Consider the following 27,358-nt stretch of genomic DNA (forward strand, 5'->3'; position numbering starts at 1 on the left):
TGGATTGGTTCCTTGTAGCTCAAGGAAACTCCTTTGAATGATAGATTTTATTGATAAAATTTAACAGATTTTGGAGTAACATTTGATTATTTTTTGGTAAAAGCAATATCTAATGAATTAAGCAACTTAAAAGTGCAATTACAGGGTTTAGCTTGTCAAGGTATTTATGTCTTGCAAAGTAGAAGTGATCTCAGTTTTAATATTTTATTAACAGCGTTTATATAAGTTAAATTTAGTCTATTTTAATAATCTAAATTTAGTCTATTTTAATTAATTTAGTTCATCTTACATCAATTTCAATATAATTGTTCTTATAATTGTTTTGTATGCGCTTCTAAAAATTTAGTCCTGATATATATGTTCCACAAATTTAAAAATTGGGTAAGCTCTTTGGTCCAAAAAAAAAATAGTCTAGTCATTTTGATACATAATTTTTAAGATTTTTTTTGTTGACAAGTTAATGTTTGAATATTTGTTTAGATTAAACTATAAACAAAGGAAAGAAAACAAAATAAAAAATGCATCGTTATGATATGAGTATCAGTAGAATAAACCGACGTCGTATAAAGTTCTACCTCTAAATTTGAACATTAACCTTCTAAAGTTCTACCTCTAAATTAGGGTATCTGATTTTCCCTCCAAATCTGAAATCAATTTCAATGGCGACCGATTTAGCAATCAACACAGACAGAACCCAGAAATTCATCGACGATCTCGAAGCCCAAAAGACGATTATATCATCATGTACTCAATTATTCACTACTCTAACCACTCATTTCACTTCGTTACAACAATCCCTAATCTCAAAATCCCAAATCCTAGATTCAAATTTCCAAATCCTACAATCAAAATCCGATGAAACCCTAGAATCCCTCTCTAAACGAGAATCCTCCATCCCACAACGCGAATCATCCGCCTCCGCTAAAGTGGAAGAACAGAAGGCTAAAGCTCTAGCAGAATTTGAAAATTCCCCCAAATTTGACAATTTGTCGGAGCATTTGAAGTCATGTTCGAGGAAAATGGACGCTTCTGGGTTGTTGAAATTTGTAATTTCGAAGCGGAAAGAATCTGTGGCTCTTCGGGCGGAGATATCCGCAGCGGTTATGGAAGCTGTGGACCCGGCGAGGTTGGTTTTGGAGGCGGTGGATGAGTTCGTGAAGAGTAAAATTGAGAAAGTTGGGGTTACTGATAAGAGATGGGCGTGTGGAATGCTTGTGCAGGTGCTGTTTCCTGATGTGGGTTGCAGTAATGGCTGCCATTTTGATGGGAAAGTTAGAAAAAGTCCGGCATTTTCGCGGCCGGTTATTGAGAGGGCTGGTAAGATTTTGGAGAGATGGAAAGAGGAGGAGGAGAAGGGTGGCCGGGAAGATGGCGGCGGTGTTGATGGGGGGAGTGCTGGGGGAGTTGTGGGGCCAGCGGAGGCGGTTATGTTTTTGCAAATGGTGGTTGTTTTTGGCTTGAAGTCTAGATTTGATGAGGAGTATTTGAAGAAACTTGTGATGGATAATGCGACGCGGAGGGATATGGCTAAACTTGCTGTGGCTGTTGGTTTTGGACGGAAAATGGAAGGTATGTTGGTTTGGTTGCAGTTGGTTTGCTGTCTTGTTAGTTTGTGAGAATGCTTATATTGTTAGCATAGTTTTTCATTGATATGTTCCTTGGTAGTCTAATTGTTATATTATTGCATATAGTTGATATTATTGAGGTCATGTTTTGATGTGTTTACGTTGAATGGTCGATATTGCATGGATTAGAGAATCCTTCTTTGCATATTTAAAGGAATGTTTATGCTGCTTTGAATTTTTCTTTATCTTATGAAATTGCACTTTAGCTTTGTTTAAATGAAAAGGACAGATTTTAATGTCATGATACCTCTGTTTGGCCTTGTTTAGTCCAGCCCAGTAATCAGAATAAGCATGGCACCTGATAAAAAAATTCAATTTTCTGAATTCAATAATTATCAGTTTTTAAAAATTTCTTCTTTTGGTGTGAGTCGTTGGGGTGTGTAAGAGTCTGTTTTGCAACTTGTACACTAACCTCAATAAACAGAAAGAGGTGCAGCTCCTATGGGTTTATGATAGAATTTTAAAGGTTAAGAAGCTGCTACAGGCGGTGAGTCAGCTGTAAACGGTATAATGTTTATTCAAAATTGATGGTTTGACGACGGTAGTAGATATAGCTCTTTTTTATTTGAACTCTGTAGTTGTAAATCATTTAATCTATGTTTCTATATTGTCAATTTTTGGTCCCTTGCAGGGCAGTAATCCATATATTCTTAGTGTTCATAGAGTGATATTGATGCACCGAGCTCCAGTTAGAACATTGATCCATAGAATTTCTTACTACGATAGAAAGTAATTACATAAATAAATTAACAAACTGAACTTCTTGATAGGTGTAGCAAGCAATGAGATTAAATCGTTCTTGTCCTCTTTGGTTTTTTTAGCAGTCACAGCAATCTTTTTACTGTTTAACTGAAATTTAAATGTGAACTTAAGGCTTAATTATTTATTTTTACAGATATGATTGATGAATTGGTGAAAAATGGGAAGGAGGTAGAGGCTGTGTATTTTGCGTCTGAGGCAGGCTTGACCGAAAAATATCCTCCTGTTTCTCTGCTCAAGTCTTTCATCAAGAACTTCAAAACGAATGGAAATGTTAGTGCAGTTGCAACATTGTGTTTAATATTCATTTATTCTGTGGAATTTTATTGATTTAACACATCTTTGGCCTTCAAGAATTTATAAGGTCATAAATTTCATTTTTCAGGATGACTCAAATACGGAGGAGCTGAATTCCATCAAAGCGGTTATAAAATGTGTTGAAGATCACAAGCTTGAACCTGAGCTCTCCCTCGATAGCTTAAGAAAACGGGTTACTCGACTGGAGAAGACCAAAGCAGAGAGGAAGAAGAGTTCAGCAGCAGCTGCTTCTGCTGCTAAGTCTCAAAATAAGAGACGAGCTAGTGCAAGCAGTGGCCGAGACCTGAGGCCACCTGCATTTCGTCCGGGAAAAGCTGCTAAATTTTCAAATGCATATTCTCCTTTGGGCCGAAGGAATCCCGCTTCATTGCCACAGCATAGCCCAGCTGCCAGATATTCCGGGCCATACAACTATCATAGCCAGAGTGGATACTCAACAACTCCTTTTACAGCAACATATCGTGTGGCTCACGCTCAAAGTCCGGCAGCAATTCCTCAACAGCGCTATTCAGTCTCAGTGGACAATACCGGTGCCGCTGGTTTTCGAGCAAGTGGCTCTTATGCGGGGCAGGCTACTTATGGTACATATGATTATGGCACTGGTGCTGCTTCTACATACCAACCTTCATCATATACACAATAGCACTCGTTTTGTATTTTTCAGCTGGAGAAGCCATAAAATCTGTTTAACTCTAAGCTGGATCTGATATAACCTTCATGTTTAAATTAAAGCTGCTAATTCATGTTACCGTGTCATGAGCTGATTGATCTGAATTCGTATATGCTCAATGATAGTTTGTGTTACCGTGTCATAAGCTGATTGATCTGAATTCGTATAAGCTCAATTCATATCTGCTCAGCTTCATGTAGTGTCATTTTAACGGGTCGTATTGCGAATTGCCATCCCTGGTTCAGTTTATAGACGTTTCAATCTTTAGATAATCCAGAGTGAGTTTTTTCTTGGGTCCCATCAAATATTTGAAAATTGTAAGGTGATATAATTAAATCTGTAAACTTTTACCATTTCAAAAACGAAACAAATAAATAGTACAAATTGACTGAACAGAATAATTTAAAATACGATGATATGTGCAATTATTTTTCTGATAACATGATTGATGTTTTCAAATCTTGCATATCTTGAATGGCAGTGACAGTCTTTCACATCTTGAAATTTCAGTGGACAAAAATATATTAGAGTATCATATGTAAATTATTAAGGCTAAACCATAATTAGGTCCATTAATTTTACGTGTTTTGATTAACCGGTCTCTAAATTTTAATTTTATTCTTTCCGGTCCCTCAAGTAAGGAAAAATATTGAATTGGGTCACTCCTTCGATATCTGTTATGCGGGTGATTACACACTACAAAATTGCCGAGATTATATATTTATTTGAACAAAATAATATATAATTTCATATATGAAGCAAAAAATAATAATTTTTTCAAATGAATGTATGCCTTTTAATTTGGAATTTTACATATATAGGTAATAGGTGATTCAATTATAGATTGCAGGATACTACTTTTTATATTTTTTAAATTTAAATATATATTATTCTAATTGGTTGGATTTCATATCTAATATACATTAAATATCACAATCTTTTTAATAATTATTCTTTCTTGTCTATTGAATTCGATTTTATTTGAGTCAAAATACATGTTTTTGACTCTTTCCAATTTGAACTCAAACTTAATTATGTTTGTCAATTTTTGAAAAACAAAATATACTATTTTTTTTCGTCTTTTTTATTAGATCGCTAAATTCTATTATAGAGAAGGAAAGTATATAGAGAGAGAAAGTTAAAGAGAAAAGCATAGACAATTAATAGAATTAGTGTATTCTTTTTCATACGTGGATTTTAATTATATAGTTTACTGTTACGGAATGTGGTGGACGGACATCCAAAAAAGAACCTAATTTAACGATAAATAATAGTTAGAATCATAAAAAATAAATTGAAGATTACAGACAAGTTAATCAAAACCCCATATAATTTAAGAACTCTAAAATAGGTTTAACCTCAACAATTTTTCCTATGTGATAATTCATTTTATAATTTTTCTATTAGTTAACGGGAGCGTGAGAGCAATGCCCTTGACGGATATTCAACGAGGGACTTAAATAAAGTTTTTCCTTTATTGAGGGACTTTATAGTTACAGGACTTAAATATGGATTGACCAATAATTAATTATAAATGTATGTAAGATCAGCTATAATTATCTATATCTATATGATGTATTAATATATGTCATATTTTCTAATATTTGCAGTTATATATTAAAAAAGAATAGACATTTCTAGAAAGGTTTCACATTTTGTGAGAGGCGTTTAATATGGCTTGTTAAAGGGGATGATCACTTCATGTTCGTGTACGTGTTATTTTTGATGTACCCTCAAATATGCTGTAAAAATGTAACTAATTAAATAATAATTAAAATGATAATATTTATGTTCTTGTCCTTGTCGGCACCATATTTATTTTAAGAATAATAGAAATCTTATAATGACAATATAAATCCATCAATTTTTCATTTGCTATTTATTGTTTCTTGATAAGGATTAGTAAAGATTTTTTTTTTAAAAAAGACTTGTAACCCTCAGGTGCAATAATGTTATACAAATGTATAAAGAATTAGAATTTCAAAAACAAATGGATTGACTAGCTATCGGAATAAATATGCTATTTCTCACTCATAATCTACTAATGAATTCCATAAAAAATTTATATATTTTTATTTATCTAACTCCTTTTTAAAACTTGTTGTTGAATAAATTCTTAAACTATTTATTTTTTATTAGAAAAATTATCTTATCGACGGAAGATATGAGCGTATTTCTCAGTCGTTGTTAAGTGATTGGCGGTTTTTACGTAAAAAGTAATAAAAAACTGACATGTATTTCCAAATTTTTGTTTATATAATTTTCTTTTTTAAAATTTTTATTCAATAGACCCTTGTATTTTAATTTTTTTTGTTTATAATATTCAGTCTCACACGTGTTTTATGATGACCATAGGACATACTCTTTCTTCATAACAAAATCTAGAAATTTAAAATTAAATATAAATACTAGATTAACAAAAAAATAATTTTGCAAAAGTTGAAAAGTATAAATATTTTTAGACGAGTTTAGTCTTTTTAATTACTCTAGTTTACCCAACATCAAAACTTAAAAAAATTATTTTTTGAAGGTAACTTAACCATTGTTAGAGTGATAAGGTTTGGAAAACTAGTTGATCAATTTTTTTTGATTGCCCTCCGGTTTTCAGGACTTCGCTTTGATTAATCCGTATTCGACCCGCGTCACTCATTTGGCATAGTGGGTGAGTCTGCTAGCATGGATTTTCTGCATTCACAAGATTCAAAACCGAGACTTTATTTAAACGATATCAAGCCGCTTAGCACTTATACCAACCCGTTAATAACTAGCTGATCAATCTGCTGATTCATTAAATTAAGTATTTCTATAATTAAAAATGTTCAACCGGCCTCTCTCTTTTTTGAACCCAATTTGCCTGGTCTATTTCCCTGAATAAAAGAATTGTTGTCCAAATCGAATTTATGAATGAATTAATGAAGTATGTTGCACTTTGTAAAGTCAACTATGGGAATGGATGACTGGGGAAGAAAGAAAGAAAATGATTTATTGAATTTAAAAAGATACCGCATTCACCATTTTATTTATTTACTGGGAAAATGATTTATTGAATTTAAAAAAGATACACGCTTTGCAACAAAAGTATTAGTGGCGGCATGGCAAAGTCATGTGAAAATGCAAGAAGATGTTTTTAGGCAAAATGACTTTAATACTAACTTTATTGTTTTTATTAAATATTATTTTTAAATTTTAAATCTCATTACGTTAAATTGTCAAATTCTTTCGACTTGTTGAAAATATGTCAAAAGTTTTTAAAATTATAGATTTGTCCAAATTTGACAAATTCATCGTAAATTTTATCCATTTTAATAAAATTATTTTAATCACACTTACAATTAAATATGTAAAGTTTTTCTTTAAATTAAAAAAATAGTAATTAAGATGTCACATGATTGAATAAATCAATTTTAAAACATATCACATCGATTTTAAAGAATTGAATAAATTTTTATTGGGATAGATGTATAATGTAAAAAAAATATTTTTTTAAAAAATCACAAAAATTTAATTTTTTAATATCATTTAGACCGAATATTTATTTAATTTTTGTCCAACATATTTATAACTTTTTTTAGAAAATATGTACTCATAACTCGTTTATGCTGATGTGGGCAATATATATAAAATTTATTTTACATGGCGTATAAACTTTCGTGCTATATCGTCTTTAAATGAGTCATGAGCATTATTCAACAAAAAAATTAAAAAATAAATCAAACTCGTAATATATTTGGCATAAACATTAGATAACATAATACATCCAAGGAGATTTAGTAATTTTGCCTTTATATAGTAATTTAGAACCGGCCATGACTATTTGTCTATAAATACAGACAATTTTTTTTTCTTTGGACTTTGCTAGAGAGAGATTGGTTCATCATTATTACACAACTCATACCTCAACTTTTGTGAAGGGCAAAGAAGAAATGGAGAATCAAAGCAATGGAAACTCAGACTCTGTCTTCAATATTCCAACGGTCAAATTCACTAAGCTGTTCATCAATGGCGAATTTGTTGATTCCATCTCAGGTACGTATATATAATTGAAATATATATAATCTCATTTCTTTGTTTTTTAATCTTTGAAAAGCCTAGCTAGCTTCTGATGATAGTTTCATTTCTGCTTCTCTTATTCTTTGATATCAAACCTACCAAACCCACACGGATTTGGTCCAGTGGTCGAATTCTCATCTATTTTGGCACCGTGGTCGCGAGTTCAAATTCCGGCTACTTTCTTTTTAATAAATGAAGTAGTTGAGACTGGGTTGCTGAATATTATAGTTTGAAATTGTCAGATATGTGCGTTTGCAGACGGTTCAATCTCGAAATTTAACAATAATTTTGGATTTCAGCTCGGAAAAACGGATAAAAAACTGTCAAACTGCAGTAACAAGCTGCGTTTCTTCATTTTTGATAAGATTTCGTGTTCAAAACGTATCGAAACTCATACGAAACATTTACATGACAGTGCAACGATGATATATATAATTCTTATCTTTTACAAAAACCAGCAGGCTGTCAAAAAAATGTCGTCTAGTATATAACAGTATACCTCTTGTATACTGCAAGCTTTTGAGTTAATCCTGCTGAATATTAATAAAAAAACTAATTAAATGAATTGTATATATTAAGGTAAAACATTTGAGACGATAGATCCAAGAAGTGGAGAGGTGATAACAAGAGTTGCACAAGGAGACAAAGAAGACGTTGATTTAGCGGTGGAGGCTGCTCGTCGAGCTTTCGACAGTGGCCCATGGCCTCGCATGCCCGGTGCTGTAAGTAATATAGAACTTACTATATATAATCAATAATTTATATCTAATTTTACAAAAAAATAATTTATAGTATTAATTTTATATTTATATATTTAACTTTTTTCGATACTAACCTGTCTAAATTATTTTTCTTTGGTGAGTTTTAATTTGAAGTTAGCTTAGTGTGGTCAAGGAAAGGAATTTAATTTGAGATTTCTCTAGGAAATTTTGCTTGACTTTTGGGATTAGCGTATAAATTATGGCATACAATATTTCTAAGTAATAAACTAGTAGTATAAGGAATTTTTTTTTTAAATTGATAGACAAAAACTTAAATATAGTGGTAAAATACCTCTAGTCGCTAGAAGATAAAATTTACGTGAATTATAATAAATTAGTGTAAGAAAAACATTTTTAACTCAATCAATAGAAACTTAAATGTTCAAATATATATGACACATGGTTTATATAATCCTTCAATATATTAAAAAATACAAAAATTTAAACTATATGTTAAACACCAATAATATATTTAAATTCTTTTCAAGCAGAAAAAGGTTCCAATTTGATAAGATAAATACAATTAATTTTTTCTTTGGAATACCACAGTTTATAATACTTATAAAAATAATATCATTAATTTATATTAAATATAAATTGGCCTTTCCCACTATTATTTATATACAAATCGGCCTTGCCACATTATTATAATTTATAGATAAGAACAATTACGATAAAATTTCATATTCTCTTCTATATGAGACCAAAACTATAATATGAAGTTTTAAATAATAATTTTGTTGGCTAGTTCTCCATGTCCGAAGAATTATTTGAGTATTATTGAAAAGTTGGAAAGGTGTGGGTTTTTTTTAATTAATTGTAAACCACCGGAGCACGAGGCTACGGAGCTTGAAACGTGGAGTTTGATTCAACTAGTTGGCTGTCTTAGGTCCCATCGTCGCTAAATGTTCACAAAATTTTAGATTCTTCCAAAGTTCGTGGGACATCATGCATTTTGGTCTTTTCTAGATCGGGAATTAAATATTTAGGCGGTATTAATTGGACACAATTTTTCTTTTCAACTCTAACAAAAAATTAAAAAAAAGACTATGTTAAGTTTGTTTTAGGCGGCCGGCTAAAAGTTCCACTAGCTAGCTATACAGCCAAATGTAGAATTTTTTAAAAAGTGTTTAATCTGACTATTCAAATTAAGTTGGCCAAGTATAATTTTACTCACAAGACTAACTTTATGAAATCCAAATCTTTTATAGATTCAATACAATAAAACTTTGTTACTATCTAATAGTTATACAATTATCTTTTAAATATTGCTTTTAATAGATAAAAATTCTACGCGTTGGTAAGTTTTCGTAATTAATTAATAAATATTGAACTACATATGTTAGTAAGTGAAAATGTTTAAGTGAATAAAATTGTAACAAATTCTATTTTCGCTTCCGACCTTTTGAATTGACTTAATAATCTAAAAAGATGATCAAAATTTAATCACTTTTGTCAAATCTAACTAAATTTCTCAGTCTTGTTACTCTATTTGAAAACATTTCTTTTAATTTATTCAAGTCAAATCAATTGGATTCTATATTTTCGCTTGACAGACATTTTGTGATTGTCCTTTTAATATATATTTATCCTTTTTAATTTAATTGTGTGCATTTGGTTACGAGTGATCGCCACATGAGCAAAATCTGTCTCAATTGATTCAATTAGACGGACTTAACTGCAATTACAATAAAAAATTTAAATCGTTACTTAACTGGAAAAATTAAAGTTTTAATTAAAAAACCGGTAAATATTGACTTTTTTTTTATCAATGCCTTCTGAATTATACATAAATTTCTAATGTTGTTGATCCATGAGCAGGCAAGGGGAAGGATTATGATGAAATTCGCAGATCTAATCGACGAACATACCGAAGAATTAGCGGCACTAGACAGCATTGATGCTGGAAAATTATTTAGTATGGGAAAAGCTGTAGACATACCGAATGGAGCAAGCCTGTTAAGGTACTATGGAGGTGCAGCGGATAAAATTCACGGAGAAGTTCTGAAAATGTCGCGCGAGCTTCAAGGCTATACGCTTCACGAACCCCTCGGTGTCGTAGGGCATATCATCCCTTGGAACTTTCCTACGTCCATGTTCTTCATGAAAGTCGCTCCTTCGCTAGCTGCTGGTTGCACTATGATTGTCAAGCCTGCTGAGCAAACTCCCCTCTCAGCTCTCTTTTATTCTCATCTCGCCAAGCAGGTAAGACGGACTAATTTATCATAAAAATAACTTAAAGTATTGAATTGTATCTTATTTTTATTAATGTTTTTTGATATAGTTGGATTCAACTATAATTTTTTTTATTCATCATAATTTTAGATATATGAGCTCCGATCATTGTCAATGTCTACTTAGTAATGTTTATAATTATGTATTTCTTTTAATTTTTGTTGTTAATATGATTAGGCTGGTATTCCCGACGGAGTAATCAACGTTATAACTGGATTTGGACCGACTGCTGGTGCTGCTATTGCTTCTCATATGGACATTGATAAAGTTAGTAGTTTTTGCTTTTCGAACTCTATAAAATGTATTTTGAAACATAATTTTTTTATCCGGATCGGTTCCAGATGCATAGACTCAACCAATCAAGTGTTAGAAAAATGAGAAGACGGTCTAAATAAAAATGTCTATATTGAAATGATTAATTTACATGTCGTGATTATGGTTTCAGGTAAGTTTTACGGGATCTACGGAAGTTGGGAGAAAAGTTATGCAAGCTGCAGCAACGAGCAATTTAAAACAAGTTTCGCTCGAATTAGGAGGCAAATCACCTCTACTAATTTTTGATGATGCTGACATTGATGTAGCTGCTGATCTTGCTCTCCTTGGCATCCTTTTTAACAAGGCAATTACATTATTTCATTTCCTTTACATTTTAGTAAATTAATTTGATTTATGTAATTTAATTTATATAGTTATTACATGTTGCAGGGGGAAGTTTGTGTAGCAAGTTCAAGGGTGTTTGTCCAAGAAGGGATTTATGATAAACTTGTTATCAAGTTGGCTGAGAAAGTTAAAGATTGGGTTGTTGGTGACCCTTTTCATCCCAATTCTCGCCAAGGTCCACAGGTAATTGATAAATTGTACAGTATTCTACGATTCGGTTATTCGTTTTTATTTTTTAAAATGTATTTTGAAATCTTAAAAGTTTTAAATTTAAAAAAATTATTTTCTTTCATTTGAATGTTTTTATATCCGTGTAACATATGTGCAACTTAAATGTGCAGGTAGATAAGAAGCAATTCGAAAAGATTTTATCATACATTGACGTTGGTAAGAGAGAAGGAGCTACTTTATTAACCGGTGGAAAGTCTGTCGGAAATAAGGGATATTATATCGAACCTACCATTTTCACCGACGTTAAGGTAATAATACCTGCCGTTAATCACACTTTCTTACTGTAACTACCAATTAAAATGCAGTTATTAGTATCAATTTTGGAAATGTTTTTTTCAGGCTGACATGAAGATTGCAACTGATGAAATATTTGGACCTGTAATGTCATTGATGAAGTTCAAGTAAGGACACTTTTGAACATTAGCTATAAGGCCTAATCAACTTTTATCAATTTTAATTCAACTTTTAAATTTCGTCAATTTTAACGTAATCTGAATAACTGTTTATACAGGACAATTGAAGAGGGGATCAAATGTGCAAACAACACGAAATACGGATTGGCAGCCGGAATAGTGACGAAGAATTTGGACGTGGCGAACACGGTATCGAGATCGATACGGGCGGGTATTATTTGGATTAATTGCTACTTTGGTTTTGATAACGATTGCCCTTTTGGAGGATACAAAATGAGTGGATTTGGAAGAGATCTTGGTTTGGATGCTTTGCATAAATATCTACAAGTCAAATCTGTTGTCACTCCTATTTACAACTCTCCTTGGCTGTGAACATTTTGTGTTCTTTGGTTTGAAATAAATGGGCATTTTACAAGTTTTTATTTTTCATTTGATACATATTTATGTGACTCCTCAAACTCTTTTTGTTGTACTCTTTGTAGTTTTGAATCAATAAAGAAATTGGCACTGGTTTGTTGTTCAACCATTTTTTTTACCAATTACTTGTTTTCCTTTTTGTAATTCATATAGTTAAAAGCAGTGTTTTGGTAAGGCGCATGTGAATTGGTAAAATATTTTAGGTTTAATGGCTTCAAAAAATTCAAACCTTTACGACTTGTTGCAATTATATCCGAACCTCTTAATTTTTACAATAATATCCAAATTGCATTATTCTGTTGCAATAATATCCAAATTGCACTTTTTATGTGAATATTTTTGAGTTTTTTGCCATTTTTTGGGACTTTTACTATATTATTATGCATCAAAACATAATAATAGCCTAATATCTTAATTGAAAACAACAAGTTTAGCATCAATTTAACTATTATTGCTACAAAAAAATGCAATTTGGATATTATTGCAACAAAAAAATACAATTTGAATATTATTGTAAAAATTAAAAGGTTTGGAAATAATTGCAACAAGTCGTAAAGGTTTGGATTTTTTTTTATCATTAGGCCAATATTTTATTGTACTTATGTATGCAACTGTTTAAAATTTAAGATTAGAATTTTGACTCCCGCAAGGGACTTACTTGTTTAAGTTGGGTTTAATCTAGATGAAATACATTGATGACACTTTATGCACTCTATATTAAAAAGGCAGTGTTTTAAAAAGCTAAACATGTAGTAGAATAGGTGTGGCTATCTATTTCTGGTTCAACCACATATTAAACCGGTTGACTGAGATTGTAATTTTTTTTGGAATTAGTGTTGTATAGTTTATGTCTCTCTTAGTAATTTTTATGAAAAATCAAGACAAAATTGTTAGATGCTAAAACATTCAAAGTAAAATGGTCCAGTACTAAAAAAGTTCAAGATAAAAGTATTCAATTTTAAGAAATTGGCCAGTTCAACCGGTCTTTACAAATTTTCCGGTTCTCTCCAATTCTACCTGCCAAATCCGGTTGGATCGAACAGTTGACCCGTTTCCAATTCAGCCGACCTGCTCATTCCGGTTCTTCAATCACGGATTAAAGGGTCAAACATAATCTTGATAATGACAAATTGGAAAGATTTTTATTGACTAACCAATATGCTCACTATTTAACCATTCCATAAGTAAAGTTAAAAACACATGAAAGTCATGTCAATGGAAAACTTGATACACTCGGGAATTTATGTAATTCTGCTAAAATATAGTAATATATAAAGTCCGTAAGGAACTTGTTGTTATTAATATACAATTAAAATTTAAAATGACCTAACGGTTTGAGTGAAAATTAATATAAATATAAAAATATTAGAGCGATGTTTCATAATTTAAACTCGTTTAGGACATTTTATATATCATGTAACAAAAATAAAGACCCATATCTTAACAATTTGCTTGTTGACAAAAGTAACTTTACCAAATGACTTGGGATGCTGAAATATGAGGACAAATAGCACCAAGTTTTTCTAGCACATATATATCACATAGCAATTCAGATTGTTTAGTTGATTTTTCTTTCTAATAATAAATATTTTATTAACAAAGAAATATGAGTACAATATATGAAAAATTATATGAAAAAATATTTGCTTAATTGCCTTAACAGTACTTTTTCTTTGTACAACTCGACGATGTATACGGTATATTCAATAGTTATTTTAAAGCACAAACTGACTAATGAAGTTTTTGAATGAATATGATTAAAAATGCATTAGTATATACTGATTTTTATTTCACGTGTCTCAAATAACAGGCTTAATTCCATTTTCAAAAGCTAGTTAATAGATATATTTTTAAAATACTCAAAATTAAATTAGTTTTAATCAATTAAATTAAAATATTTATAAATTTTGCTAATAACAATTTTTAATAGTTATGATGTAACAAGTAATTTTATATGCATATTATGAATCATTTTAAATTACTATTTAATAAAAGTGTAATTAACAAAAGTGTATTAAAATGGTGAATGAATTAATTATTTAGTAAAAATATCAGAGATAGTTAGTCCAATATTGACTGAAATGAAATTTTCTAATTATGTATAAGATAAATAAGCCTATTAACAATATTGAAATAAGATAAAGTAATATGAAAGGCATCATTTGAACTTTTACACTTTAATTTGAACAAATAACTACAATTGAAAAATAAAAAATTTGTTAAAATTGACGATTTTAAAAGTTTGGACCATAAACAAAAAAGAAAGTCGAAAAATGCAATTTTTTTGTCGATTAATATTAAACCTATTTTATATGGTTATATTTTGACATTTTTATAATTTTAAATATTATTGACATTATATATGTTTTTCCGTAACTAGAACATGTCTAAATCACGTTTAATGCCCCTCTCTTCTTTTTTATCAAAATAAATATACACATTTTAAACAAGAATAATGAGTCTAATGCCCCAAATACTTATGATTAATCAAGAACATAATGACTAAAAATTTAGGAAACTTTGGAATAAAGTGTAGCATCATTGGTCTCAACGTGACTCAACAACCCCTATAATCTAACTCACACGTTATTTCCTTTCTAGTATAAGGACTTGTCTTTTTTTTTCCCATCCGGTTTTCAGGGCTTCGCCCTCACTAATCCGGATCCGACCCACGTCGCGCACCTGACATGGTGGATGAGTCTGCTGCGGGGATTTTCTGCATTCACAAGATTCGAACCCGAAACCTTACTTAACGATATCAAGTCGCTTACCACTTGGACCAACCCCGTTAGTTAAGAACTTGTCTTTAAAAACAATTTGTCGTAAAATTTTCATGTCTTGGTGTGTAGATTTTGGGACCATGAATTTCTTTATTTCCGCAGAAAAATATAAGGAAGTGAAAATGATAGGATGCCAAACTTAAGAAAGTCCATAGAAGGACCCATAAATTTGTACTATTTGATGGCAGGGAGATGTTTACTCATCATCTATTGCATGTATCTTTCTTTAATGTTTATGTCAATCCATATAAAAAGATAGTATTATGAAGTGAATATTTTAAACATAATAATTTGACAGATAATATTTATCTAAATTATATTAAATCGTAAAAGATAGAAAAATATAATATTTTCATTCCAATAATTTTCTATTTGAATGTTCCATTATAGTATCTAACCCACTAAACACTCACTCATATATATTTTGTAAGAAAAAAACTCCAAATTTGACAGTAAATATAAATCAAGAGAAAAATGATGATTGTATTCTCTGGACATTTTGGAAGAAAAATAAATCTAGAGATAAAATAAAATTTTATTTTTAACTATTAGATTCTTTAACCGGCAAATGGGGATAGTAGCAGATCTTGACCAAACATTAAGAAAAAACAAGTTTAGAAAAAAAATGGATTTAATCTGAGGAGATTTGTTGTTGTTATCTCTATCTACAAAAACATTGTAAACATTTTAATTGTAAGAATCCATTATATTACATTTTAATTGGAATCGACCTAAACCGACCAACGAAAGTTTGGTAAATTTTAAATTGAATTGAACCGAATCTGTATGTGTGCTGCATCTAGTTTTGTTTCCAAATTGAGATGATCCTTAAATTCTAATTGATTTTCTTGAAACCGTCACTAGGCAAGGGCGAAGATTATGATGAAATTCGTGGACTTAATTGATGAGAACATAGAAGAATTAGCAGCATTAGATACAATTGATGCTGGGAAATTGTTCAGTTTGGGTAAAGCTATCGACATTCCTTCAGCAGCGAATAGTCTGTGTTACTATGCAGGTGCAGCAGATAAAATTCATGGAGAAGTGCTGAAAATGTCTCGAGAGTTACAGGGGTATACTCTGCGAGAGCCCATTGGTGTCGTTCAATGGCGAAGCCACTTGAAGCAATAGGTGGTCAATTGACCACCTTTTGCAACAAAAAATTACACTGACATTCTATGTTAATTAGTTCTAATTACATAATCACATTTATTTTAATACAAATTGACCACCTTAATCTCTTATTCTATATCAAATTATAAAATTTGACCCCCTTATGAATAATTTCTGGCTTCGACCCTGGTGTCGTTGGACACATAATCCCCTGGAATTTTCCTACCTCATTGTTGTTCATGAAGGTTGCCCCAGCCTTAGCTGCAGGGTGCACAATGGTTGTCAAGCTAGCTGTCGCCTCTCTCGGCTCTCTTTTATGCTCATCTTGCTAAGCAGGTAAGGTCGCATCATGAGTCTGTTATAGTATGGCTTTTATCAATACTAATCAAATATTTTAATTTCGTCACTTATAGCCGAAACGTTTAATCAGTTGAATCAATTAAACATGACTTTGCTCGTATGACAGTTATTGAATGATTGCCTATTGTAGTCAAATTTAGCTAATTTTGGTTCTTTGGCAATTCTAATTAGGCTGGAATTCCTTATGGAGTGCTTAATATGGTAAGTGGATATGGACCGACAGCCGGTGCTGCCATTGCTTCGCATATGGACATCGATAAGGTAATAATTAGGCAGGTTCTATGTTTAAATTTGTAAGTTAATCTGTGACATTTGGTCTTGCTTAAGATAAGTTTTACAGGATCGACTGACGTGGGACGTAAAGTGATGCAGGCTGCAGCAGAGAGTAATCTGAAACAGGTTTCACTTGAATTAGGAGGAAAATCACCACTTTTAATTTTTGATGATGCTGATATAGACACAGCTGTTGATCTTGCCCTCTTTGGCATTCTGTACAACAAGGTAAATGAAACTTATATATTAAAAATACTTTCATTTCCATACTATCTATTATGAACCAAAACTTGTTATGATAATTCCTTGATTTCTTCCGTGGGGAGAAATTTGTGTGGCAAGTTCACGAGTTTAAGTTCAGGAGGGAATTTATGATAAAACCAGGTAAAACACGAATCGTCGAAGACAATAATAAAATTATATTTGGAGTCTCAACTAACACTTTAAACTTTTAGATAAATTGATTATTCGATATGATATTGTAGCTTTGATATCAAATTAAGCAAATCTTCAAATAAAATAAGTCGTATTCATATTTGCCTCAAGGCCTAATCGCGTGCATATTATATTAGAGATAAAAATTATTGTTAGAATCTCACCTAATAGTTAGAGCATTTTCTTTTTCTGATGGCAGGTTGATAAGCAGCCGGATAAGAAGATTCTGTCATAAATTGAGCATGGCAAACGAGAAGGAGCTACATTGTTAACAGGCGGTAAACCTTTATTCGATAAGGGATATTACATCTAGCCTACCATTTTCACCGATCTTAAGGTACATTTTCCAGAATATATAAACCTCATAAATTAATTTGCCGAAGCTAAGTTTCTATAACAACTTGCTCAGGAGGACATGTTGATAATAAAGGATGAAATTTTGGAACCAGTTATGTCACTAATGAAGTTCAAGTAAGAACTAATAAAATTTTCTTGAACAAAATTATGAGCAAAGACTTATCAGAAAACTGTTGTTACCCCTATTTATGATTCTCCTTGATTGTAATCAAGACTCCGTTGTTTTTGAGAATTAAAATAACAACTTCTAGATACTGAGGCTAAAATAAAAATAATCAAGCTTCGGACAAACCAAGATTCATTAAATTTAACTAATCAGTGATTAAAAACAGGACCAGTCTGACCCGTTAAACTAAGAATCTGATCAGCTGTTTCGTCCAACTGACCTTAAAATGAAAATACAGTCGAGTTAAATCAGAACCGAGCAGAACTAACAGTTGAATCGATGATTAACCTAGTTGAATCAGCTATTTAATCAGATAGACCCTAATATGTGTCCAAAATTTATTTATTTGATATAATTTACACAACTTATTGAACCGGCGGTTGTACTAGAAACCGGTTCAGTTTTTTTTTTTTTTTGATCGCTAAACCGGTTCAGTTTTAAAAACAATGCAACTAACATATAATTCAAGAAACAATAGCAAGCCAAAATATACACATACAAGTTCAAATTTACAAAACCACAATCAAGAAACCATTACTATTTCCAATCATTTGCTTCCAATCTTTCCTCTAAGCCTAACACCAAGAACTTTCTCCATCTTGCCCAAAACCGCCTGATTAGGAACCGCTTTACCATTCTCATATTCCTGAACCACCTTAGGCTGCTCGTTAATCAGCTTAGCCAGCTCCGCCTGACTCATCTTCTTCCCCAGCCTCGCTTTCTGTATAGCCAGTCTTACCTCCGTCGACACCCTGTCAAAAGCAGCCGGCTCCGATACTTCGTCCAGCTTTCGTACGTTCACCACCGGCGCTGATGCTGATTTCTTGTTTAACCCTCCGTCTGATTTCTTTATGGTTTGAACCGGTGCACCTGATCGTAGAGCCTGGTTCACTGCCTTGGGGTCACGTAAATCCGTCGCCTTGGGTTTTGATTTGTGGAGTACTACAGGGTTCCAGTCCTGTGTGATGACTCCTGTGGATCTGCTTGGCATATTGTATGGAACTCTGTGATTGATGGGTTTGTTTTTTGAGATCGAAATTGAGAAATAATTAAGGTTTGATTGAATTTTGAAAATGAAATTATGAAGGGATGGTTTATATAAGAAAATTGGTCTCTGGAAAGTTCTTGCTTGCGAGTGTGTTATGTGTGGTTTGTCTGGAAAGTTCCGAGGGAATCTTTAAAATTTAAATGTTTAAGAGACGTGATCCCCAAGTGCGTGAGAAATAAGCTTGGGGACCTTTTTAATACTACTAGATTTTTTGAACTCTCTACTAGAATATTATTTATAAATCAATTTTTCTAGAGTTGAATAACGTAAGCATTACTTTTAAAAAAATAACTGTAAAAAAATTATACACATACATATATAAAAAATTCTCATATATAAAAAATTCTCATATATAAAAAATATATACATAAAATTATTTAAAATATACTATAAAATATAATGTAAAGTATTCTGTTTGCTTTTGAGAAATATACATTATTCAAAATATAAACATACATACATATATATAAACCATTATCGTACACCAATTTTTTTTTTAAAAAACATAAAATATACATTATTTTAGCAGTTTCTTTTTGAAAATATACATATAACGGAACTACTAAAATTTCTTTTTAAAAATATACAAAATTATTTTGGTGAAAAGTTCCCTTTCTTCAGGGCTGTGAATTGACAACATGGACTTAACAGTCCGTGATGGGATCTCTCGAGTCCGGCCCAAGTAATTTGGGCCCTGTTCCCTGAAACTAAAGTTGGGCTGTGACAAATTACTCAAGCAGAGGTACCAAAGTCATCTACGACCATTGAAAGAATAAAAGGTAAAATTCCTAATTGAACGGCCAAGATTAACAGATGGTACAGTACACATTCCGCCATTTCCGTATCGGAAATTTGGAACCAGCAGAGTTTGGCGCCAAAATCACGCATTCATAATACTCTGCAAAATTGAAAAGAAAAAAAGGAAAAAAGAAATGCAGCGCCAGAAATCCATACTCTCCTTCTTCCAGAAACCCTCGCTTGCCGGAAATCAGAAATCCGGCACTGGAGAAGCTTTCAATGAACGGAAAGAAGCTCCGCAGTTCACGTCAAAGCAGTATAATAACCAAAATGTTACAGCTCCGAGTGAACCTGAGATTCAAGGAATCGACACTCCACCGGAGAAGGTGCCTCGTCAGATTCTACCGTCGAGGTTTGCGGAAAACGACAGCGTTAGAGGCTCTTCACTTTTCTCGAGTATTATGCATAAGTTCGTGAAGGTTGATGACAAGGAAAAATCTACCGAGAGGTTGTTAGTGTTCTTATTCTTGTGTTTAATTTATTTGCTGAATTATTTATTTTGAATTTTGTGGTTTGTTTAGCTGTGGAATGAAAAGTCAATCTGAATTATTAGGGTTTACTATTTGGCATATTGATTCTTAATTTGACACTGTTTTTTTTTTGAAATGAATTTGACACTGTTAATATACTTCTAAACGTAAAAAAATCAATAAATATGTATTTTTCAACATTCATATAATTCATTTCCTTTTACATAACTTATTTATTTCTTGACTCAAATAAGAAAAAAGCACGATCATCTACTTTTAACTGTTAGGCCCTTATTTGTAGTATGTGGAATTTTTTTGCAGGAGACAGGCCAGTGATACTACCAATACTGTGTCTGGTAGGGTTACTAATTTAACAGGATTATCCAAACAAGAGGCATCTCGCACATATCATGAAACGGGAAACTTTTGTAACTCCAATGGGATAGTTGATGTTGAAAGCAATGACGATGATGTTCCTGGGCCAGAGACACCGGGCGTGCAAGTGCAGCCTTTAGTTCCCCGTCTCAAGCGAATTCATCAGGATATTCCCAAGTTTAATGATGGGGATGATAATTCCTTGTCAAGTGCTAGTAAAAGAGTGAAACTTCTTCTTGAGTCCACAGCCTTAAGCAAGAACCAAGGCCAAGGCCAAGTATCTGAATCAACTTCTAAGTTTGAGTGGCTTGATCCTTTGCGAATTAGGGATGCTAATGGGAGAAGGCCTAATGATCCTCTTTTTGACAAGAAGACACTTTATATAGAACCTGATGTATTAAAGAAAATGTCAGCTTCTCAAAAACAATACTGGAGTGTGAAATCTCAGTATATGGATGTTGTCCTTTTCTTCAAAGTGGTCAGTAAATGCCGATTTCCGTTGTTTCAGTCAGTAAATGCATATACTCTGATGTAAAATTGTATAGCATAAGATATTCATCGCAAGCAACAGAACAAGGAGGAAACAAAAGAAAGGCGAATGTTATTATATCTGTTCAAATGTTTTTAATGCATCACATTATCATAATTTGGATTTTAGTTGATTTTTTTTCATTTTAGTTAGGTATGTGCATAGAATGCCTTGATGAATTTCGAGTAACAAACTGAAATTATTCTCTCTTATGTTTAGAATCTTTGGAATCAGAGTTTTATCTTCTTTTTTGCAACTATAGGGAAAATTTTATGAACTTTATGAACTTGATGCTGAAATTGGTCACAAGGAACTGGATTGGAAAATTACATTTAGTGGTGTTGGCAAATGTCGACAGGTGAGTTATTAGGTAAGAATTTTCTTTGTTTTTATGACCAGCTTTTCTCTACCCTTTATGGCTATATATCTGTTTTTCAATATGTTAATTTTTATGCTTTCACCAGGTTGGTATATCTGAAAATGGGATTGATGATGCTGTTGAAAAGCTGGTTGCACGTGGGTAGGGAAACAATTACCTTTAAGTTTCTCCTTTTCTTATTGCTGCACGGTTTTACTATGGTTTATAAAGGAGTAGATGATTATTGCAACCCATAATTTGTACTTCATATCTTACATTTGGCAATCCAGTAAGCTATAATGTGTTTTAGAGCTTTTCTAGAAGCATATAAGTCAGCCTTAGTCTTGGTTGGCTGTAAAGCATGTGAAGATCTCATTCATTCATGTGCGATGGGAATCACATTCTTTTGTTAGCCCTCTATTGGAAAGCACAAAGATGATAAGAGATCCATCTTATCATCTCCTTGTAGTTGCTAAAGATTTATTCTGGTTTACATTTTGTTTTGTCACTTTTCCTGGTTTAAACGAATTGCAGTCTCATTACTTCTGTTTATTTTATCAAGATACAAAGTTGGACGAATTGAGCAGTGTGAGACATCTGATCAAGCAAAAGCTAGGGGTGCAAACTCTGTAAGTGATTGCTTGCGTGAAGGCTTCTGCATATCATAAATACATCTTTGTGATTATTTTTTCTGTTTGCTTATGTAAAGGCTGTCTGCTGGTTTTCAGGTAATAGCAAGAAAATTAGTGCAAGTTGTTACTCCGTCAACTACAAGTGATGGTAATATTGGGCCCGACGCAGTTCATCTTCTTGCCATAAATGAGGTCTGTAAGGCTCCAGGTTAACTGCTTTCAAAACATAAGTGCAATGCTTTAATTCTTGCAGTGGGTTTAGTTATGCAGTCGTGTGCATAGTGATTTACTTACAGGTTTCACAAGTCTATTGAGTTCCCACATTTTTTCTCAGCATCACCTTTTAAGAAACACAAACTTTTCTTGAGCTATCAGATAGCTGCAGGAGAGTTTGTCTCGTGAATAACTTCCTTCTCATCATCTGCTCCTTAGCATTAGCTTTTAAGAAAAGTGTTATACTGTGATGAAAGGATAACAAAACATCATATTAAACATTGTAGTTTCCTTTTTTCATGTGTCATGGATGAGATTGTTGTAAGTCCACTTGCTATTGCTAGGTATTCTTATAAATTCCCCCTTCTCATAGAGCTCTCTTTGTTGTTATATATCTAACACTTGTTTTATTTTGTCAAAAAGTTTTCAAGCTATTTAGCATTTGTTCCTCTGATACTGTCTTCAGGGAAACATTGGGCTGGATAATGGGGCGAGTGCTTATGGGTTTGCTTTCGTTGACTGTGCTTCCCTGAAATTTTGGGTTGGCTCCATTGGCGATGATTCTTCATGTGCTACTTTGGGGGCACTATTGATGCAGGTATGCTTTTTAAATCTCTCGCCCATCTGAAAATCATTTAGGTTTTGTAAATTTTAGAAACATAAGATTCTAATTCACTTTACTTGAACTTATTGCAGGTCTCACCTAAAGAAGTCATATATGAAAGCAAAGGTAAAACATAATTTTTTTTCCTACCTTGGACTTTGGAACAATCGATATTGGCGGCATACTTAACTATTTTCTGCTTATATGTTGCAGGGATGTCTAGAGAAACTCAGAAAGCGCTCAGAAAGTATTTGTTAACCAGTAAGTTAAGATGTTTATAGATGAACTTAAGTATTTCATGGCTATAAAGGCACACATAAAAGCACGCTCATATAGGTTTTCTATAGCAATAAACAGATCAGAAGCTTTGTTTTTTACAAGAATCTAATTGTGTTAATTTTCAATTAAAAAGAAAAGGTACGCAGTGCTGGGGTCATTTGGTTATGTGGTTTAGCTCACTATCTGTGCAGTTGTTTAGATAGGCCGATGAATTACTGCCGGCCGGCCATCTGCACATTGTTTCAGATAAAAACTGAGACCTTGAGTTGGTAAATTGAACTCTTTGCATTTATTTGGAAAAGATAGCTCTTATGTACTTCTATCTTTTTCTACAGGTTCAACAGCATCACAATTGAACCCAGTCCCTCTCTCTGCTAATATTCTAAATGCTTCAGAAGTTAGAAATTTGATTCAGTCTAAGGGTTACTTTAGAGGGTCTTCTAACCCATTGAATAATACATTTGACAGCATAGTGCACCATGATATTGCCCTAAATGCTCTTGGTGGACTTGTTGATCATCTATCCAGATTGATGGTATGCTTTTCTAAGAGCCTCTTCCCGCCTCTGCTCTCATTTGTATTTTTTGAGATTGCCTAAATTATCTGCTGTTAATCATGACTCTGTGGTCATCATTCCAGTTAGATGATGTTTTGCGGAATGGAGAAATTTTACCCTATCACGTTTATGGCGGTTGCCTCAGAATTGATGGACAGACTCTAGTAAATCTTGAGATTTTTAATAACAATTTTGACGGTGGCTTATCAGGCAAGTATTTTGCTGTAAATAATGCTGTATTCCTCGTATGTTTTATTATGGCATTTAATTGAACTCCAAAAGGGTGTATACTCTATATGATTGCAGGTACATTATTTAGCTATCTTGATAACTGTGTAACGTCATCTGGTAAGCGGCTTTTAAGGAAGTGGATCTGCCATCCATTAAAATCTGTTGAAGGCATTAATAATAGGCTAAATGTAGTGGAAGATCTGATGACAAATTCAGAGATCATGTTAATTATATCACAGTATCTATGCAAGATTCCAGATATAGAAAGAATGCTTGGGCGGGTCAAGTCTAGCTTTCAGGCATCAGCTTCTCTTGCACTGCCCTTAATTGGAAAGAAATTATTGAAGCAGCGAGTAAGTTGTTTACTTGCATATATAAAACATTTCATGTTGAGAATGTTTGACAATAATTGCAGATACCACTAGTCATATCATATTTGTCTAAAATATTACCTAAATGCATTGGTTGTAATAGCCATCATGGTAGGCAAATATTATACAGAATGCTTTAAGATTGTTATCATAGGCATGGCTTTGTGTTTATACAGAAGTTTGCAATTGATAATTTTTTTTTGGCTTGACAAAAAAAAATGCATTGGTTAGTTCTAATATTCTGCCTTTCTGGCTCTTCTGAATCTTAATCAACGAAGTATGATATATTCTACATGTCTTTTAAAATTAGCATCCTTCTTTGTGATGCATCTTGAAATTGCCTTGAGGCGATTCTCCTTGGCCATTCACTTGGAATTTAAGAGTTATACTTATAATATGGTGTGAAATTAATCTTAAAAACCGACTTGGTAAATCTGTTATCATTCACAAGAATTTCGGAATTGTATCATTATGCTTTCTTTCATTCTTCTGAGTTGGTAAGTGAAAAAACCTAACGCCAGAAGTATCTTGTTGATGAAAATTTATGCTATATCAGCTGCCTTTGTTGTAATTAGTTTATTGCACTTATTGTAATTTAACAGATAACAAATCTAGACTAACATTTTATGTAATGGATAGGTGAAAGTGTTTGGGTCTTTGGTCAAAGGACTTCGGACTGGAATGGATTTGTTGTTGCTATTACAGAAGAATGACCAATTATTCTCATTATTATCTAACATTTTTAAACTTCCTGAGCTACATGGAAGTGCGGGGCTTGAAAAGTTTCTCTCCCAGGTTGTAGCTGCTGTAGATAGCGAGTTCCCTAATTTCCAGGTTTGTTTCTTTTGGCTCTGTGTATACTCATATTTATTTATTTAACTATGATCTCTTTTTTTCCTTCCCTTTTTTCGTGTTTTTCCTTCTCTTGTTTCTCGAGATATTTTGGATGTTCATTTCTGTATGAAACAATTGTATTCCCTTTATGACAAACATACCTTTTCTGTACCAGTATTGGTTTATTTTTAACTTGTGAGGAAGAAACAAAATTGAAATTGAGAATATGGCAGCTATTTAGATTTACTCAAAGTATTGCATTTACATTGTTATATGTTCCGGCATGCTATTGCTGCTTTTATAGTTTCTTTTGTCATTGTCAAAGATCAGCTTTCGCAAATTTCTGTACGTTTAGTGTACTTCCTTTTGAAAAAAGATTTTTGTTCTAATTGGATCTTCGGTTATTCATAAAAGAAACTTCCAAGTTTTCCGCAATTATAGGGGGGAAACACTTCTGCTCGCTAATTATGAGTTTTTTGCTGGATTTTGTAGTTCTTTAAAAAGGGATCCTTTCTCTTTCCTATATTAACCTTTTCCAGTTAAAACGATAATTCACTTTATTTTAGAAGAATGCAGCTCCTGGACTTGTCCCTCTTGTTTGGATGGTTTTGGTCTTAGTTTTTTTCTTTGTTCTGCTTCTGCCTCGATACTGACGGGCATTATATTATCAGAACCATGATGTAACAGATTCAGAGGCTGAAACACTGTCCGTTCTAATTGAATTATTTATTGAGAAAGCCACGCAATGGTCTGAAGTCATCCATGCTATCAATTGTATTGATGTACTAAGATCTTTTGCAATCACCGCAAGCTTGTCGTCTGGGTCTATGTCTAGGCCTGTTATTTTACCCGAGTCTAAAACCACCATTTTTGGCCAAGATAAGGGAGGACCAGTACTCAAAATTAAAGGCCTATGGCACCCATTTGCCCTCGCAGCGAGTGGTGGAGTTCCCGTTCCCAATGACTTGTATCTTGGCGAGGATATACATGGCTATCATCCTCGCACTTTACTTCTGACTGGACCAAATATGGGTGGAAAATCAACACTTCTTCGTGCCACATGTCTCGCTGTTATACTGGCTCAGGTTTGTGTTGCTGCCCTGACAAATTATTTTCACAAGCTGTTTATCTTTCAGAACATTACATCAATTTTTAACGCCACTGTTTTAATTCATTGTTAATTTGCAGCTTGGTTGTTTCGTTCCCAGTGAGAAGTGTATTCTCTCTCTTGTTGATGTCATTTTCACACGGCTTGGTGCCACTGATCGGATTATGACTGGGGAGAGTAAGTGCCACTGTTCGGATTATGACAGTCGCTTTTTAAGTTCTATAATTTGACTGGAAAACCTACTCCCTTTTGCAGGCACATTCTTTGTCGAGTGTACAGAAACAGCTTCAGTTCTCCAAAATGCCACTCAAGATTCTGTTGTTATTCTTGACGAATTGGGTCGTGGGACAAGCACCTTTGACGGATATGCCATTGCATATGCAGTGAGTTTTCCTCCTTGATCTATTACATTCTCATATAATGTAGACTACTACAATTACAATTCTTATGTATTTTCTTGTACCAAATGTATTAAGTCCTTGACCGTTGATTTCCGTACTGTTTTAATAATCTAGGTGTTTCGACATCTTGTCGAGAAGGTAAACTGCCGATTGCTTTTTGCGACACATTATCATCCACTTACAAAAGAATTTGCTTCTCATCCACATGTTACCCTACAACATATGGCTTGTGCCTTCAAATCAAAATCCGAAAGCAATTCAAAAGGCGATCAGGATCTGGTTTTCCTATACCGTCTTGCCTCTGGAGCCTGCCCCGGCAGCTACGGATTACAAGTGGCCATCATGGCTGGAATCCCAGAAAATGTGGTTAAACGTGCTTCAATGGCTCGCCAAGTAATGAAAAAATCAATCGGAGAAAGTTTCAAGTTAAGCGAGAAGAGATCCGAGTTCTCGACCCTTCATGAAGACTGGTTGAAGACTCTATTAAGTACTGCACAGACTGGAGACTGTAATGTTGATGACAATGATGATGATGTTTATGACACATTGTTTTGTTTGTGGCATGAGCTAAAGAGTGCATACCAATCAAACAATTGAAAAATGCAGGATCATATGTGCATATTGCCTTATAAATATATTTCTGATTTGTATTTGTGAGCTTTTTTTTATATATAAATGGTAATTATATTAGTATAACCACAAGATGTGGGAAGAAAAAAAGAGTTACAAACTAGGTGAAGAAAAAAAAATCAAAACTCCTAAAAACGTCATTACTAATAAAAGAAAAAAAAAGATCATGATATTTATAATCGATCACGCCTTTAACGCAATAAAAAAGAACACTAAATCCGTGTAGTTAGTTTCTTTCTCATTAAAGATCCGTTTATTCCTTACTTTTCAAATCTCCTAAATGCTTATAGTCCAAATG

At 32.8% G+C, this 27,358-nt stretch overlaps 5 protein-coding genes across 6 annotated transcripts; 4 read left to right on the top strand and 1 right to left on the bottom strand.

Moving 5' to 3' along the window:
- Window positions 1–560: 560 nt before the first annotated feature.
- Window positions 561–3,458, top strand: LOC126670481 (FRIGIDA-like protein 4a). Its single transcript, XM_050364223.1, has 3 exons — window positions 561–1,569; window positions 2,521–2,657; window positions 2,770–3,458. Exons 1-3 carry the CDS (start codon window positions 660–662, stop codon window positions 3,343–3,345), a joined length of 1,623 nt encoding a protein of 540 aa, XP_050220180.1. The 5' UTR covers window positions 561–659; the 3' UTR covers window positions 3,346–3,458.
- Window positions 3,459–7,197: 3,739 nt separating this feature from the next.
- On the top strand, window positions 7,198–12,245 carry LOC126669082 (aldehyde dehydrogenase family 2 member C4-like). The gene is made up of 9 exons (XM_050362406.2): window positions 7,198–7,398; window positions 8,002–8,144; window positions 10,005–10,388; window positions 10,596–10,685; window positions 10,864–11,037; window positions 11,124–11,261; window positions 11,420–11,557; window positions 11,649–11,710; window positions 11,821–12,245. Exons 1-9 carry the CDS (start codon window positions 7,296–7,298, stop codon window positions 12,092–12,094), a joined length of 1,506 nt encoding a protein of 501 aa, XP_050218363.1. The 5' UTR covers window positions 7,198–7,295; the 3' UTR covers window positions 12,095–12,245.
- A 2,392-nt stretch (window positions 12,246–14,637) lies between these two features.
- LOC126668767 (aldehyde dehydrogenase family 2 member C4-like) lies at window positions 14,638–16,082 on the top strand. The gene is made up of 3 exons (XM_050361946.1): window positions 14,638–14,691; window positions 14,780–14,926; window positions 15,784–16,082. The coding sequence occupies exons 1-3, from the start codon at window positions 14,638–14,640 to the stop codon at window positions 16,048–16,050; spliced, it is 468 nt and encodes a 155-aa protein (XP_050217903.1). The 3' UTR covers window positions 16,051–16,082.
- Window positions 16,083–17,927: 1,845 nt separating this feature from the next.
- On the bottom strand, window positions 17,928–18,775 carry LOC126668866 (multiprotein-bridging factor 1c). Its single transcript, XM_050362080.2, has one exon. The coding sequence runs from the start codon at window positions 18,612–18,614 to the stop codon at window positions 18,171–18,173; it is 444 nt and encodes a 147-aa protein (XP_050218037.1). The 5' UTR covers window positions 18,615–18,775; the 3' UTR covers window positions 17,928–18,170.
- Window positions 18,776–19,357: 582 nt separating this feature from the next.
- On the top strand, window positions 19,358–27,080 carry LOC126668865 (DNA mismatch repair protein MSH7). Of its 2 annotated transcripts, none has more exons than XM_050362078.2 (17): window positions 19,358–19,920; window positions 20,261–20,792; window positions 21,106–21,201; window positions 21,308–21,363; window positions 21,764–21,830; window positions 21,930–22,025; window positions 22,513–22,644; window positions 22,743–22,776; window positions 22,864–22,911; window positions 23,265–23,464; window positions 23,569–23,695; window positions 23,792–24,069; window positions 24,727–24,921; window positions 25,593–26,006; window positions 26,110–26,206; window positions 26,285–26,412; window positions 26,545–27,080. In XM_050362078.2, exons 1-17 carry the CDS (start codon window positions 19,604–19,606, stop codon window positions 27,025–27,027), a joined length of 3,300 nt encoding a protein of 1,099 aa, XP_050218035.1. In that variant the 5' UTR covers window positions 19,358–19,603; the 3' UTR covers window positions 27,028–27,080. The 2 variants fall into 2 exon arrangements, with proteins under 2 accessions (XP_050218035.1, XP_050218036.1); XM_050362079.2 differs by having other exon boundaries at window positions 19,361–19,917.
- Window positions 27,081–27,358: the final 278 nt, after the last annotated feature.

Source organism: Mercurialis annua, linkage group LG2 (genome assembly GCF_937616625.2).
Source record: "Mercurialis annua linkage group LG2, ddMerAnnu1.2, whole genome shotgun sequence".
In the NCBI taxonomy this organism is placed as follows: Eukaryota; Viridiplantae; Streptophyta; class Magnoliopsida; order Malpighiales; family Euphorbiaceae; genus Mercurialis; species Mercurialis annua.

Bases quoted from the DNA above. Each gene is read 5' to 3' on its own strand.
- LOC126670481 (XM_050364223.1), top strand. From the start codon at position 660: ATGGCGACCGATTTAGCAATCAACACAGACAGAACCCAGAAATTCATC. The intron at 1,570-2,520 runs GTATGTTGGTTT...TTATTTTTACAG, and splicing joins TTTTGGACGGAAAATGGAAG to ATATGATTGATGAATTGGTG. The intron at 2,658-2,769 runs GTTAGTGCAGTT...TTCATTTTTCAG, and splicing joins ACTTCAAAACGAATGGAAAT to GATGACTCAAATACGGAGGA.
- LOC126669082 (XM_050362406.2), top strand. From the start codon at position 7,296: ATGGAGAATCAAAGCAATGGAAACTCAGACTCTGTCTTCAATATTCCA. The intron at 8,145-10,004 runs GTAAGTAATATA...ATCCATGAGCAG, and splicing joins GGCCTCGCATGCCCGGTGCT to GCAAGGGGAAGGATTATGAT. The intron at 10,686-10,863 runs GTTAGTAGTTTT...TTATGGTTTCAG, and splicing joins CTCATATGGACATTGATAAA to GTAAGTTTTACGGGATCTAC.
- LOC126668767 (XM_050361946.1), top strand. From the start codon at position 14,638: ATGACTAAAAATTTAGGAAACTTTGGAATAAAGTGTAGCATCATTGGT. The intron at 14,692-14,779 runs GTGACTCAACAA...TCCGGTTTTCAG, and splicing joins GTAGCATCATTGGTCTCAAC to GGCTTCGCCCTCACTAATCC. The intron at 14,927-15,783 runs GTTAGTTAAGAA...AACCGTCACTAG, and splicing joins TTACCACTTGGACCAACCCC to GCAAGGGCGAAGATTATGAT.
- LOC126668866 (XM_050362080.2), bottom strand. From the start codon at position 18,614: ATGCCAAGCAGATCCACAGGAGTCATCACACAGGACTGGAACCCTGTA.
- LOC126668865 (XM_050362078.2), top strand. From the start codon at position 19,604: ATGCAGCGCCAGAAATCCATACTCTCCTTCTTCCAGAAACCCTCGCTT. The intron at 24,070-24,726 runs GTAAGTTGTTTA...TGTAATGGATAG, and splicing joins AGAAATTATTGAAGCAGCGA to GTGAAAGTGTTTGGGTCTTT. The intron at 26,007-26,109 runs GTTTGTGTTGCT...GTTAATTTGCAG, and splicing joins TCGCTGTTATACTGGCTCAG to CTTGGTTGTTTCGTTCCCAG.